Source organism: Apteryx rowi, unplaced genomic scaffold (genome assembly GCF_003343035.1).
Source record: "Apteryx rowi isolate R43461 unplaced genomic scaffold, aptRow1 scaffold_68, whole genome shotgun sequence".
NCBI lineage: Eukaryota > Metazoa > Chordata > Aves > Apterygiformes > Apterygidae > Apteryx > Apteryx rowi.
In genome coordinates this window covers 452530-466978 of record NW_020450960.1, presented here as the reverse complement: position 1 = coordinate 466978, position 14449 = coordinate 452530, and the positions used below count along the sequence as shown (strand labels likewise).

Sequence of the window (14449 nt, the reverse complement as noted above, 5' to 3'; positions counted from 1 at the left end):
GCCGGCGCCGCGGGCGGGCGGGGCGGGGAGGGGAGGCCTGGGCTGGTACCCGGGAGGCGGGTGGGGGAGAGGAGCGGGGCAGGCGGAAGGCTGGATACCAGAAAGGGCAGAGAAAGCAGGACGAAGGGCTGTGGAGGAGTGTCACGGCTTTCCTGGTGTCTGTCAACGCTTTGGGGAGCGCTCCGAAGTGGGCGTTCGGCCTGCCCGCGCCCGGAGCCCTCTGGAAGCGGCGGGCAGCTTGCGCGCAGGCCCAGGGCCCCGGACAACAGCTCCGGCAGGTCTGCCTCGGGAGGAGCCCTTCCCTCAGGGCTGCCCGGAGGGGGTCGGGCCCTCCAGCCCCTCGGCGCCCAGTGCCGGAGCCAGGCGGCAGCGTGCAGCGACTCCGGCGGCCGCCTGGTCCCGCTGGGAGGCTCCGGCGCCCCAGGAGGCAGAGCAGGCAGGGTCGTTCCAGGCCTCGGCACCGGGCAGAGACCCCGGCTCTAGGCCCATAGGCAGTTGCTAGCAGTAGCATGCAGCTCCTGAAATTGAGGCAAAGGCTGAGCCCGGAGCGGCGCAGGAGCACCCAGGCTCGGCACCACACAGTGTCGTCAGCACCTGCGCAGCAGCACAGCCCCTGCATGGTGGCCTGAGCCCCGCAGTCGGTGCCCACCCCAGGCATCCCGAGCCCACGCAGCTGGGGAACAGCCCTCGGCGCCCGTGCACATGCCTGGCTGGGCGCTTTGCAGGCTGCAGCAGTGGTATGCAGTCACGGATCGCCGTCCCAGCTGGGGCAGGCATGGAAGGAGCGAACACCCACAGCCCCACGCGCAATCCTCGCTCTCGTGCGGTCACAGCGGTGGCTCTTGGCACCCGGGCAATGCGGACATTTGTTGTCCAATTACTGCTGAATGCAAAGACCACGTCCGCTCTCCACCGAGACACTGCAGCCCAGAAGCCTGGCCGGTTTCAGCAGTGTGAGTGACGCAACGGGTGGAAGCCAGCTCCTGCCACTCTCGCTTGGACGTTAATTACCTTCTTCACACCCACCCGTAATGCCAAGGAGAGATCATGCCAGGGCTTTGCCCCCACTTTGCCAAATACAAAGACGTAATTAAATTTTAACTCACAAATAAATTATTGATATCTTTCTACCATGCATACTAAATTACTTTAAGCCAAAAGCAGCAACAAAAAAATTGGGCATAATTATGGCAGACAAACATGATCCTGCCCTGGGAACAGCCAATTCACTGAGAAGAGGATGATACTGAAGGTGAGAATATTGTCTTTAATTACTCTCCTGCACTACAGGCTGCCTCTAAGTACGTCATTCTTTCCTCATGAATGCCTGTCTAAAAATAAAAGCAGAGATAAGAGCCTGAACTTAGTGTTCTTCCATTTCCCTTTGCATGAGACTTCATCCTGGGAAAAGCAAGGAGCTGAAATCTGGCAGTGTCCCATCCAGCCTCTTTATTTTGTCAAGGTGGGAGAAGACCGGCCGCTGCGCAAGCTCCCTTCCTGCCAGCCACCAGCAGCTCCTCTGGGCCGCGCTGGGGAGACGTCCTGCTCCGGGACATGGTTTTCCCTGTCTGGGGAGCGTGGCCACTGCCGAACTTCAGCACACTGGTCTGCAGCAACCTCCCTGCCTGCGGCTGGTGGAGGGAGGCAGCACCAGCTTCCTGGAAGGAAAAGTGGGGTGATAGGAGCAAAGCTGCTTTGCCCTTGACCCTTGCTAAGCGCCCAGGGCCGTCCCTGCCAGCGGGGATCGCTCTCTGCCATTTCCCCGCTGCGGAGATGGGGCTGTGGTCGCTGGGAGGCTGCGCCCCATGGGTGTCCTGGGAACGCATCCTGGGCTCTGCCCCACTGCCCCTTCCTCCTGCCTGCGTCCCGGGCTCTGCCCCGCTGCCCGTTCCTGCCACCCACGTCCTGGGCTCTGCCCTGCTGCCCCTTCCTGCCACCCACGTCCCAGGCACACGCAGCCTGGGGCTGAGGCTGAGCCCCATCGGCTGGCGGCGCCAGCCCACACGCAGGGGCACCGCTGCAGCTCGGGGGCATTTGGCTGGCGTGAGAGGGGCTCCAGCCCTGGGCTCAGCACTCCCCTTCCCCACCACCCCCGCAGCTGGCCCAGCCCTGCTGCCCCCTGCCCCACCGTTAGCCTGTGCTTAATGATATTTTCATGACTGTTTTCGACCCACACTCCGGGAATCTCAGGGGATGTTTGTGCATGACATCACCCTCCCCCTCCTGCAAATCAGGCACTGGGCCGTGCATATCCATGACCCATTCATGACAGGGATAAAATCCAGATGTTCCAGTGCTACGTGCAGCTGGGTCATTTCCTTTTTTGGCTAAAAACGTGAGGCTCTTGAGGCTGACTGAAAGAGGAGCCCGGGGGCCCTTTGTACAGAAACCTTTTGTGGTTAATCCCTGGAAACAGCACTGCAGAAACAAGGATTTGTGGTGCTGCTGCTGGAGGACAGACTCTGCTGGAAACCTCCAGGGCCAGAGCTGCTTGCTCATTGCTTGAGGCCTAGCAGCAGCAAAAACAGAGCCCAGCGCAGGTCACAGGGCAGCAACAGCAACAAAATCTTATGGAAAAACCCTTTAGCTGCCGGTGCTAACGTTTGCAGGAGCCTTTGAACGAGCCAGGAACGTGCATGCCCAGAGCCAGCACCGCGGTCCGGCATGAGCTTCGCAGCCGCATCCATCGGGATGGTGGCAGCAGCTCCCACGGGAGCGATGCCACCACGCCAAGGGGGAGGGGGAGCCGGAGCCGGGTGCAGGGGGCCCCAGGCAGGCAAGCCCAGAGGAAGTCATGCAGCTGTTAGTAAACGTAAAGGAATCTGCGGAAAATAGTTGCAGATGTTAGGGGAATAAATGGGTCCCCAGCTGATAAAAGCGAGCAATGAGCACACAGTGCTGCAGCGAAGGCTGCCAGAAGGAGCCTACTGCTACCCCAGCCGGAGACTACAGCAACATCCCACCCAAACCTCCTCCCGAGAGCCTGCACGTGGACTGGGAAGGGGGAGGCGTGAGCACAGGGGACACCAGCCAGTCCCCAGTGTGGAGTTAGGGGAGATACCTGCAGGGAGCCATGAACCACCTCTGCTTTTCAAGGACAAGGCTGAGCACAGGGCTGTAAGACCCATGCAGGCAGCACTCTGCCCTGCTGCCCGAGAAACACATGAAAGCAAGTGTCACTAAAACGGTTTATTATATAAAGCCTTAAGAAACATACAGGAGGCTGAGGTTTAGGACACTTCCTTCTAGAGACTGCTCGAAGCTCCTTAGAATAGCGAACACACAAACTCTGATTTGCCTGCATCAAAGCTTTCAAACGAGGGTTCAATAAGGATCTGAATACAGAATTATTAACTCTTCAACATGCATAACATTTCCCATTCGTAATGAATCCTGTGACGGGGGGCTAGCCCCTTCATCCCACAGTTTGGTTACAAAATGACAGATATTCATGACAAGAGAGTACAAAAGGGAAAAAAGAAACACAAGATGCATTGAGAAAAGCATGTGGCTAAGCAGGAAAGCAGGGTTGGCACAAGTGCCCCAAGCAAGATAGAGCAAGGGCAACACTGAGGCAAGGCAAGCACGAGTCCCCAGAGGGGCCCCGGGGCCAGCTCAACCGTGGGCAAGGATAGCACAAGCCCTCACGTGAGACTGGGAGAGCTCAGCAGCCTGGGTGCTATTTTGCACAGTTAGGGCCAAAGCAGGGACTTAGGAGACACAAAGCTCCTCCCCAGGGGAGTCCAGATGCCACCTTGCTTTGCTTCTTGTTTGGGACACACATTGGGGACGAGTGGGGCCGGGGAGCCCCTTACTCTGCGGGCTGCACTGGGTGGGAGTGCTAGGCCCCGGCAGGAGCAGGCCAGGGGACACCCTGGCTCAGGCCCCCGGTTGACCTTCGGCAGCTCGCTGTGCCGCAGAGCTCCTGCTCTCCCTCAGGCCCTCCTCTCTCCAACCGCCCCAGTGGCCACCAAGCACTGCAGCAGCCTGCAGACAACTCTCCCCTCCCCAAAATTAATGAAATGTCTTTGGTGATATTTGTGTCACTGCTGGCTGGGCTCAGCAAGGTGGTCCTTATTCTGCAGTTCCCCGTGAGAGGGAACAAGCAGGAATAAAACCCCAAGTGCTCCAACAGCCTCCAAACACCCTTCTCCGCTGTTTTGCTAGAAGTATCTCACACAGCATCACCAGCTCTAGCTCAGGTAGCTGCAAACATGGCCACATGTGCAAACAGCTGCGACGCAGCTTCGGGGCTGAACAGAACAGAGGTGGCTGGGGGGAGATGACAGCACAGACAGGAGGATGGGAATGGGGCAGAAAGGTGGCAAGGCTGGAGTGCTCCATGCCTGCTGGCGGTCTGAGGTCCTTTTCGACATCTGAGCGAGAGCATTTCCATGGAGACATGCAGAGCAAAGGGCCTGGGCCCAGAAAAGGTGAGGTGGCTAGAGAAACTGGGGTTGTTTTCCATCTGGCATGATGCATGCTCTTCTGGCCATGCTCCAGCATGGTGTCCCCAGACCTCCCAAATGGGGCAGGGAGAACCTTTCAGGCCCAGGTCATGCAATGCCACAGGCCAAACCATGCGTACAGAAAAGGTGCTGCAAAGCCATCCACTACACAGGCTGGCAAGGCCAAGCTGCAAGGTCCAGGAGCTGCTGCCTTGATCACACAGAGCAAAGGGAGCACACAGGGAAAACAGAAAAATCAGCGCTGTGCAAAAGAGGAGTGAATACATGCTGCCAGCGTGCAGATCCAACAGACCAACGCTGAAGCCACTGCTGCCTGCCCTTTGCTCAGCTGGGGGCCCTGGGCTCAGCTAGTGCCCAATCAGACAGGAAGCAGAAGGAAAGACTAAATAATGGGGGATCTTAAAGCTCCTTTTTCAACTTTTATTTAGCTTTGGCTCTGCACAGAGCCTTAGCATAGCATACTCTAGCCTTCAGGGAGGGGCACAGGAACCTCCTGAACACACCGCGGTTCGGGGTCAACCCTCATCTCCTGTGCCTTGTGCTCTGCCCCCGAAATGCTGTTGGGGATATTTGGCACAAAGACTCTGAAGAATAGAGAAAGCCCCTGCCCCACGGCATCCTTGGAGGCTCATAGGTCATTGCTGCAGTCGCGGCAGAGGATCTCATCGTTGTCAGGGATAAAGCCTTTCCCAACCAGTGAGGTCTTGCAGCGGGCACAGTTAAAGCAATTATGGTGCCAGTGACGGTCCTCAAAGGAGACATATTTTCCACCACCAAAGCCTACAGGAGGGACAGAGCGCAGGGTTAAAACTGCTGGAGAAACTAGGACAAGATTCCTGCACACAAATGAGTCTTGGCCTGCTTTTCTCCAAGTCAGGTGTTCACACACATCCCTGCACTGCAGCACCCAAACATCCCACTGTATTAAATACATCTGACACAGGCATTCCCACTCTGCATGAGGCATGAGGAGGAACAAAATGATTTCACACTGGAATTCTGCAGGGTTGAGATCCCCAGGTCAGAACCACCACTTCCTGCCCAGAGAGGAGCACAGAGCAAAGCTGCACCGTCACCGCGAGTGACTGTGACAGATGACTGGGCTGGCAGGAACTCCCAGCAGGGATGCCTGGAGCAGCCCCTTCCAAGGCAAATGCTAACAGAACTCTGGGAAAAGCCCTCCTGCCATCAGCCATGCCCCAGCTCCCGCAGAGGCCCCAGGGGCAACTTCCTCCCCAGCCAGGCAGCGGTTAGACATGTGGGCTGTGACCCCCGTTTTCCCAGGACGGCGACACACTGGCAAGCACCAGACAGGAAGAAGGGTGCCCTCAAGCTGCTCTGTCCCCAGCTGGAGTCACCATCTGAGTCACCAGCTGATTCATGGCTCCGTCTGCCTTCTCAGGAGCAAGAGAGGAGTCGCAAAGGAAAAGGTCAAGTGGTTGAGGACAGGCACAAGGCCAGACACTCTCAGGGGTTTCTGCAGAAGAGCGAGCCCCGCTTCCCCCATTCATGGCAGGTCTGGCAGGTCCAGACTCCCCTGAAGCACAGCCGCTGCTCCAGCCACAGTGGGAAGCCCCTGATTTTCCCTGCTTGTCAGGGCTCTTTCTACAGGACCTGTAATGCGGCAACCAGCTCCAAACAAGGCAGGCTAGAGACACAAGATCACACTGCGAGGGCTCATCTTGGAAACATTTACCCCTGCACACCAGGGGAGAGGGAACTCCCCCCAAGGGGCCACAGTTCACAGCTTTAAATATGTAGATGAAGGAACACAAGCAGCCCTAGGATCACTACAACAGAGCAATCCTTTCTCGCAGGGTCCCTCAGCAAGCAGCTGCCGTTGTTTCCCTGGGGAACGTGTCTGAGAGCACCTTTCGCTCACCAGCACGTGTCCCAGGGTAGCCTGAAGTGCCTAGTGACACACTAGCAAGCCTGCACAGTGGAGACCTATGTGAGCACCCCATGGGCCTGGGTCACATGTGAACTCCAGAGGGCAATTAGGGCAGGTAAGTGACATCCTGCTCAGAGGGAAGCGCCCCATAACCAGGGCCGTTCTGCATGCTCACCTGTGATGGGCTTTGTGCAGGCACTGCACTTCTTGGCATAGAGGTTCCCAAAGCACTTAATGCAGTAGGGGTTGTCATCCTGGGAGGTGAACTGCTGGCCAGCCAGGGGCGTCTTGCAGCCCGTGCAGACAAAACACTCCTTGTGCCAGGGCTCGTCCCGGTAAGTCACTCCTCCCTTGGTCAGGGACTGTGGGAAGAAAGAGTGCACTGGTGACACACGGGCACTGCGGGAAGGAGGCAGCAGCACATGAACAGCAGTTAGCAGGGGTGCTGGCATCCAAACCTTGCTCCTGCTGAGGCTGAGCCCACACTACTGACTGTGGATAGCAGTGGGGTCATGCAGGAGGTCCTCTGCTCTCCCCTTCTAGTTAAGACGTGGTGCAGAACAACACAGGAACCAACCCCCAGCACATTTACAGCAGCCTTTCATGGCAGGAGTGGGGAAACACATCCCTGGATCAGAGAACTCAGGGCCTTTGGGCTGTCAGGCCATACATACCTTTTTGCAACGAGTACAGCGAGGAGCAAACTTGCTCTCATAACAGGGAACACAGTAATAATCCTCCTTGTCTGGGATGAAGGATCGTGACCCAATGGGCTGCTGGCAGCTGCTACATATGAAGCAATGTTCATGCCAGGTTTGTCCATTGTATTCCAGCTTGCGGGATCCTGCAGAGAAAGTCATTTTCAGTGTGACATGAGAGTGCAGCACAAATCACACACCCGGGACACGAGGAGGCTGCGCAGTCCTGCACACCAGGCTCTTCGCCTGCCCACCCAGTGACCGAGTGACACAGCAGAGCAAGGGTACCACAGAGAGCTGGAGGCGGGGGCCGGGCCCACCCCTGCAGCAGCATGGGGAGGGCTGCAGGAACATGCCCCCAGCACACAGGCTGTGGCTGAGAAGCCTGCGGTAACCTACAGCTGAAGATGGTGCATGAAAGGCCAGGCAAAGACACGCCTTTGCCTCAGGCCGTCTCCGGAAAGCTCACACGCCTTCAGTCATTCCCTCTCATCAGCACACATCAGAAAATACCCAGGAAGCCCTTTGTTATCTCCTCCCCAACTCACTTCCCCACAAAAGAGGGGAACATACACAGGGCTGCTGTGGTAATCGCAGCTCAGGATCCTGCTGTCTTGCCAGAAAAGCAAAGTGCCCAGACTGCTCCGTGCAGTACGATGGGGCAGAGGGCAGAAGCTCAGCTGTCTTGCTTGCTGCGCCCTGCATTGAACCCTGCCACCCCAGGTGGCACTGCTGGGACTAGGATCAACTGCAACGCTTGGCTCTGCACACTCCTACCTGGCATGACTGTCTTCTCACATGCAATGCACTTTGAGGAGAACTCGCTGCAGTAGCAGTCATTGCACAGCAGCTCCTCGCCCTGGCAGGTGAATGGCTCGTCAGCCAGAGAGCGGTCACAGCGGAAGCAACGAAAGCAATGCTCGTGGTAATGGCGATCCTCATAGTACAGTTCCTGGGGAAGACAGCAGGAGATGAGGAGGACAGGGGACTGAATGGCCTAGGGGACAGGCCTGCTGGCCACAGGGTCCCATACTCACTCTGCAATCATGGCCGATCAGCTCTTTGCACTCGTCACAAGTGTTGGCAAAGTGGGCATCGTAGCAGGGGATGCAGTATGGGCCATTGTCCATCTGGATGTACTTGCGCCCATACAAGGACTCCTTGCAGTTGTCGCAGTCAAAGCACTCTGTCATGGTGCCAGTCTGAGGGCCTCCTTCACCTGCTAAGAGATCAACAGAGATGCTGGGTCAGTATCAGCTTACACTGCCCGAGATGTCCCCTGCACAGCCCTGCCATCTCCGGAGGGCAAGGTCCACAAATCCCTGCCAAGGACTGCACTGTATGGCACTGGGCCAGTCAGTGGCCACCATCAGGACAGGACAGAGACCCGAGCTGCAGCATCTGTTCCTTGGCTGCATGCACTTCCAGAAATTGCTGCATGCATTCAGGGCCTGTGACGAATCTTCAGATTTATACTTGAGTACAACGATTGGAGCACCAATAGCCATCGCTCAGAGAAACCTAGACACGTAAGTATGCAAATGAACTTCTTACTGTCTGTCTCCTTGCTGCGAAACAAAGGGTGAATTATGACCAAAAGAAAGAAAATCTTTTTGCATGAAAAGTTTTGATTTAGCACCCAAAACAGGTCCACGTGGGTGCGCACCCACTGCCGCACAGGAGGGACAGCCAACTTGAGGGCAATCAGTCTAACAATAACCCCTTCCCACACCCAAACTCAGCTGCCAGCATGCCCCCTGGACCGACGGCAGAATTCTTCCTGACAGCATGCGAGCCAGTGCTTTGCCTGATCTAGTTTTCAGCATCTCATATTCTGGAACTTCTCCAGAACTTTAAAGCAGCTGCTCCACAGGGAAGCAGAAATCAGGCACCCCATGCTATGCCCAGCTACGAAGCTACATCCCAGCAAATCTCTCTGCACATGTAGCTCCAACTACAAACATTCTTGAGGGAGAAAGTTTGGGGGAGGGTGTGCGCTTTACATGCAACAGAGTGTTCTGGTTTTGCACGCAGGACATCAGACATGTCTCATTGCCCCCACCTCCCTGCAAGATAGGAGGCTTGTGGAGATATTTCAGACAAACTATTTCACTTTATCTCAAACATTAATTCCAGAATAAAAGCATCTTCCTTCTGTTCAATTTAACCTGCTTATTCCTAAATATGGAATTCTTCACTTGCAAATTCACACCCTTCTTTAATACCAACTTGCTGTCAAGTGTAGACAAGCCCATGGAATTACATCTAAGCAGTCGGCTGCAGAGAGCCACACTCTGCAGTTTACTTCATGAAACCACCCACTTCAGAAAGAGCTGTTATGGCACAATCTACAATTTGGTGCTTAATGGGGCAAGGAGCTCACTGCCACCTTCTGCGCCTCCCTCCTCATGGTCTGCCAGCTGCAGCAGGTCATTTTTCTTATGCTGGAAGGCAGTCCACAGGCAGGAGCTGATACGGACAGCTCTGACTCACCGCAGCAAGCTCACCAGCACTATTCTTGGTCTGGCTATACAGCTCCCAGCTGTTGTCAAGCCTGGCAAGCGCTGAGACAGGGCTGCTGGTGAATAAATCTAGTGTTCCTGCATGGCTACGTGACCAACAGGCTGGGAACAAAGTCCCCTTTCAGACGATCCCATTAACCAGCTGCTTCCCTCCAGCCCATGCCTGCCCTTCTGGCCCCTCCTGCCCTCTGGGCACAGCTCACAGCGGGCTGGCACGGGGCGGTGGGACAAGGGCAGCTGAGAAGAGCGCCGGCTGCACACCGCCGCGGGGCTGGAGCTACAGCTCTGCCGAGCCTTGCTCCGGAGTGAAGCAGCTGCAGCACGCTTGCTGCAGCGGGCGGTGAGGCCGGGGTCCCTGGCTGGACGCGAGGCGGGTGCTCTGAGCTGCGACACAGAGAAGCTACTGGGTGCCAGGGCCAGGGCGATGACAGGGCCTGCCGCTCCTGTCTGTGTGCCGGCTCCCTGCCGCCCGGCCCCGGCACGCCTGCAGCATGGCACGGCCATGGTGGCAGACTCTCCCCGCAGTGCCCACCGGCCCCTGGCCCGCTGCTCCCGCCCAGCCTCTCTCCTCTGCGCCTCACTTGCCTTTGCTTCCTGAGGCCATCCGGGACCTTTCTCTCTGGCAAAGAGTGAAACCAAATTAAAAACCCTCCTCCTCCTCCTCCCCGTCCTGTTGAGGAGAGGAACTTTCCAAGGTGTGTCTGTAATAAAAGGGCCTCCAGAAAGCACTCATACCCTGGCAGCTGCGATATTGCCCAAGCAGGAGCTACCGTGTCGCTTGATGAGCTGTGCTTTACCTCTCTAGCTGTATAATAAGGGGTCAGAGGACATTAGAAAACACTAAAGAAGGAAAAACTTTATGGGAAAAGCCTTGGATCTTCCTAGTGACATGGACTCAGATCCCAGCCTCCTGGGAACTGTTGACCCAGGCCAAGACACTGTCCCTCCACAGGTCTCAGTTCCCATGCTCAAAAGCACGGGACGGCCCTTGGCAGCATCACGGGGGAAGGAGGTGGTCTGGATAAACCCGTGAAGGGCTCGCATGCCTCCAACTCACGGACAGCCCTGCAGGGACAGGTGTTGCTGCCCTGAGAGCGTGCTGTCCCCGACCCCAACACATGCCCTCCTGCAGACCCCATGCCAGACACCGAATGCAAGAGCGCTGTGGAGCAGTGTGAAGCTGCTCCATAAGAAGCGCTCCTGGGCCAGAACACTGTGCATTTGCCAAATTCAACCCTGTTCTGCTGTGGCAACTGAGCTATCACTGTGAGCAAAAACAAGAATAGGTCAAAAAAAAAAAAGTCAAGACAGGAATATTTCAATCTCAAATGTTGTTTGTCATTCTTCTTCCTGTCAGTGCCAATCCCCTTCTCCCTCCATGGCCAAGGCCAGCTTGCACTGAAGTGCTTACCAGGGCACTCCTGCTAATCCCTGCACTGGCATAAGTCACAGGCTGGCACACAGCAGTCATGCTGCAGCGCACAGATGCCTACGGTGGGCAACACCGTTAGGTGTCACCTGGTGTCATTTTCACTGCAGAAACACAACACAGAACGACTGTGGAAGAGGAAATGAAAACCACACAGAGCCTTTGGTGCTGCCCTTACAACTGACCTAGCATTCCTTGTTCCATTTGTCTCCTCTTTGAGTAGCTTCTCCCAAAGTCAGTCTAGCTGTTACACACTGTTTGAGCCAACTCACACTCTCCAAGCTGAAGAGTCCAGGCAGGCTGGGAGATGTGCAGACCACCAGCACGGTGAGTCCCAGGGCTGTCACATGGCAGACAGCTACGAGAGCATACAGAATCAGACTCCATGCTGCCTTTTCCAGAGAATAAAGAACAGACCCAGGAAGTTTGCTCAGGGTTATTTGTGTTAGATAAGCTGCAAGGAAGGGATCTGTTTGCTCTTTGTTCTGGTCTCACATGCCATGCTGGGTAGGGGTGTTAAACCCCTGTGCAATGCCAAAGCAAACACTGCATCCTCACCCCTGAGGACCCAGCACTGCTGGAGACCAAGTTCACGGAGAAGAGGAAGGTGAGACAAAAGAAACAGAGCAGAAAATAGCCCACAACTCCTACTGTGATTATCCTGAGGAACTTGGAAATTGTCTCTATTCATGCAGAAAAGAGGTGGATTTTTAAAACGGATTAAAAAAAACAAAACTGTAACTGAGAGCCATATTTAGCAGACAGTACAGGCAGTCACCATGCATGCTAATTAGCATGTTCCCGTACTCTCCAGTCTGCACCACCCTGTGAACATTAGATGTGCGCTAAGCCGATGGAGGTAACGCCTTCATTACCAACCAAGGTGTTGCCCTAAAAAGACAGGATTGCAACTGCAAAGAGACTCTTCACTTACAGAACTGCTGTTTAGAGACATTTTCACAGGCTCTCACCACATTTCACAGGGTGGCAACGCTACCCTCAGAGGCTTCCCTGCCGTCAGGGCGGTCGTAGCTCCCAGATGCCCCGCAGCACCGTGCCCCAGCTGACAGCCCAGCCTGCCTGCCGACTAGCGCCAGGCTGGCTGCAGCAAGGAGCCGTGCTGCTGCCTGGCAGGAGGCACCTGCGTGCCGCACAGTGACCGGCCGTGCTGCCCCGCAGCCCCAGCCGGCAGCACCGGGGCACGTGCAGCTCCCGCCTGCCTGCCGCAGCTCACCCAGCTCCTGCAGTCCGCCACGCTGCTTCATGCCTGGCTGCTGAACTAAAAGTGCATTAGGTTTATTATTTCAGTGGCAAACAGAAGAAAACATAACCCCTAAACAGGACGCGCAGGCTGATGCCTCTTGGCCACAGCAAGCACTACAGTCAGCAGCCAGCACGGAATAAGCATGGCCCCACAGGACAAGGTCTGCCTGGAGCCGGCCCCTTGCCTGTGGGATGGACGGTGGAGCTGGACTCGCGATATTCTCTCAGCTGTCTCACTGGCTGTCTGCGGGCAAAAATAAACAACAGATCATATGCCTGCCAGCTGTCTCCCCTTCCCCTTTGGCAGATATACTTGTCCTCATGGAGAAAAGGAAGTCCAGTTCCTCTCCTGTGCCCAAAAAACAAACAGCTTTGGGAACGAGAGCTCCGCACAAACATTTGAAGTGCTCTGGGATGCAAATCTGATCAGTCTGGAACAGAGCTCAGAATAGCTTCATGCATGAGAAAGGTCAGCAATCCGTCAAGGACGCGCAGCAGAGTCCACTTTCTAATTAGAGAGCAACATGCACGTAACACCATGCTGGTGTCACTGGCCACAGCAACCCGGCAGATGGCTTAGCAACAGCCCCAGGAGATTATTACCTTAATTTTAGTGTCTATAAACTGGAGACCTATTATGCAAAGGAGGTGGTACAGACTGTCTAGGGCCAGGCTTTCCACTAGATTCAATCACTCACGAGTTTAATCAGCCTTTTGAGACGATTCCTGCTACAATGAAATCCTCCAGCCAGAGGTCTCACTTATATGGTGAACCAATAACCTTGTGTAACTTCACACCAGTTTGTTGTTCGTTGTCAGGTCACAACCAGCTGCTCCATGAAGTGATCCTCGAGCAACCCGTATGGCTATTCCTAGGAAAATGCTTAATCTTTCCAGGACACAGGAATAGACCTGCCTTTGACTGTGTGTCAGGTTCCTGTCTATTCTCATCTTCCCCGGGCTGCTCTGAGCACAACTTGTGCACTGGCAGTTCATACCTAAACAAACATGCAGAGGAGAAAGCACAACCTTGCAGGGAGAGGCAAGCATTCCCCATGTAAGGATGAAGCTGTCCAGGGGATAAGGCTTTGGAAGAAGGTTCTCAAAGTGCTTCAGGGTCAGAAGAGGAGAATAACACTTTTTGTTCCCTGTTGGCTTTCCAGACTCATTATAGCTCCTGGAATCTGTGCAAGATTGCTGCCTATTGCCGACCCTAAAAGGGAAACCAGCTGCTGCTTGTCCTGAGGAGCAGCTCTGGCCCATCACAGCCAGGCCGGGAACACTCTCAATCCCCCTTTCCCAACACTGTTTCTGCAGCTCCGCTCAGTATTACTGCCATCCCCCAGCTGGAGAGCGGACTGAGGCCAGCAGCAGCCCAGGGCCGCGCATGGCTAGCTCCCAAGAGCCTGTTCGTTCCTCTGCACCAGGTTATTTGCACCTCCTTGTGCTGCCGCCGCCTCTATTGCTAGTCTCTGCTGGACTTCCAGTGTCCCCAGCATGGCTCTGGACACAGCCTGTGGGGTCAGCCGCCGCTGGCGGCTGCCTGGGCTGCTGAGGGCGAGCGAGCCCGCGGCAGCATGTACGGGCAGGCCGGGGCACAGAGGTGGCTTCAGGCTGCTCCTGAGCCGTGAGAACGGCTGCAGGCCTCATGCAGCGGGAGCAAGGTCCCATCTGGCGTGAAAAGGGATCTTGCTTTTAGGTGAGAGGTTGGAGGAAGCTTGCCAGAGAGGTGCCAAGTGTTTCATCAGGGCAAGTGAGCTGGATCCAGCTTGCACGCAGCATCGTCAGGGAGCTGTGTTATATCAAGCCTTCACCTGCCCGTTCTCAGCTCCACTGAGTCACTTCCTGCCCTCAGATCTCGCCTCCCAAGCTCCCGCTCCAGCCCCAACCACCCCATGGACAGCTCCGACATTGTAAAGACAAAGGGCTGCTCTGGGGGGGCCTCAGTGCTGCGAGGAGTGGAGCCCCCCCAGCACAGCCTCAGAAGCTCCCTTGACTCCCCCACTGCAACCACACCTGGAGGACCCTGCCCGTCATTTCTCCAACACAGAGGGAAGGCTTCGTTCTTATTCTGTGGTCCACCAGCCTGCCTCAGGGCTGCCCCTGCGGGAGAGGAGCGGATCGGCCAGGTGCGAGGCTGCACAGCCCTCCTCCTGCATGCACAACCACGCTGCCAG

At 56.0% G+C, this 14449-nt stretch overlaps 2 protein-coding genes across 2 annotated transcripts in view; both read right to left on the bottom strand.

Moving 5' to 3' along the window:
* The window catches only part of SF3A3 (splicing factor 3a subunit 3), a 10206-nt gene extending 9548 nt beyond the window's left edge, over positions 1-658 (bottom strand). The window contains exon 1 of the mRNA XM_026086072.1: positions 581-658. Coding sequence (XP_025941857.1) covers positions 581-658 — 78 coding nt within the window. The remainder of the gene's footprint in view (positions 1-580) is intronic.
* A 2516-nt stretch (positions 659-3174) lies between these two features.
* FHL3 (four and a half LIM domains 3) overlaps positions 3175-14449 on the bottom strand; it is a 31707-nt gene continuing 20432 nt past the window's right edge. The window contains exons 2-6 of the mRNA XM_026085940.1: positions 8096-8280; positions 7836-8010; positions 7035-7204; positions 6536-6722; positions 3175-5249 (exon numbers count right to left, since the gene is read on the bottom strand). Of these exons, the coding sequence (XP_025941725.1) occupies positions 5098-5249; positions 6536-6722; positions 7035-7204; positions 7836-8010; positions 8096-8251 (840 nt within the window). The 5' untranslated portion in view covers positions 8252-8280 and the 3' untranslated portion in view covers positions 3175-5097. The remainder of the gene's footprint in view (positions 5250-6535; positions 6723-7034; positions 7205-7835; positions 8011-8095; positions 8281-14449) is intronic.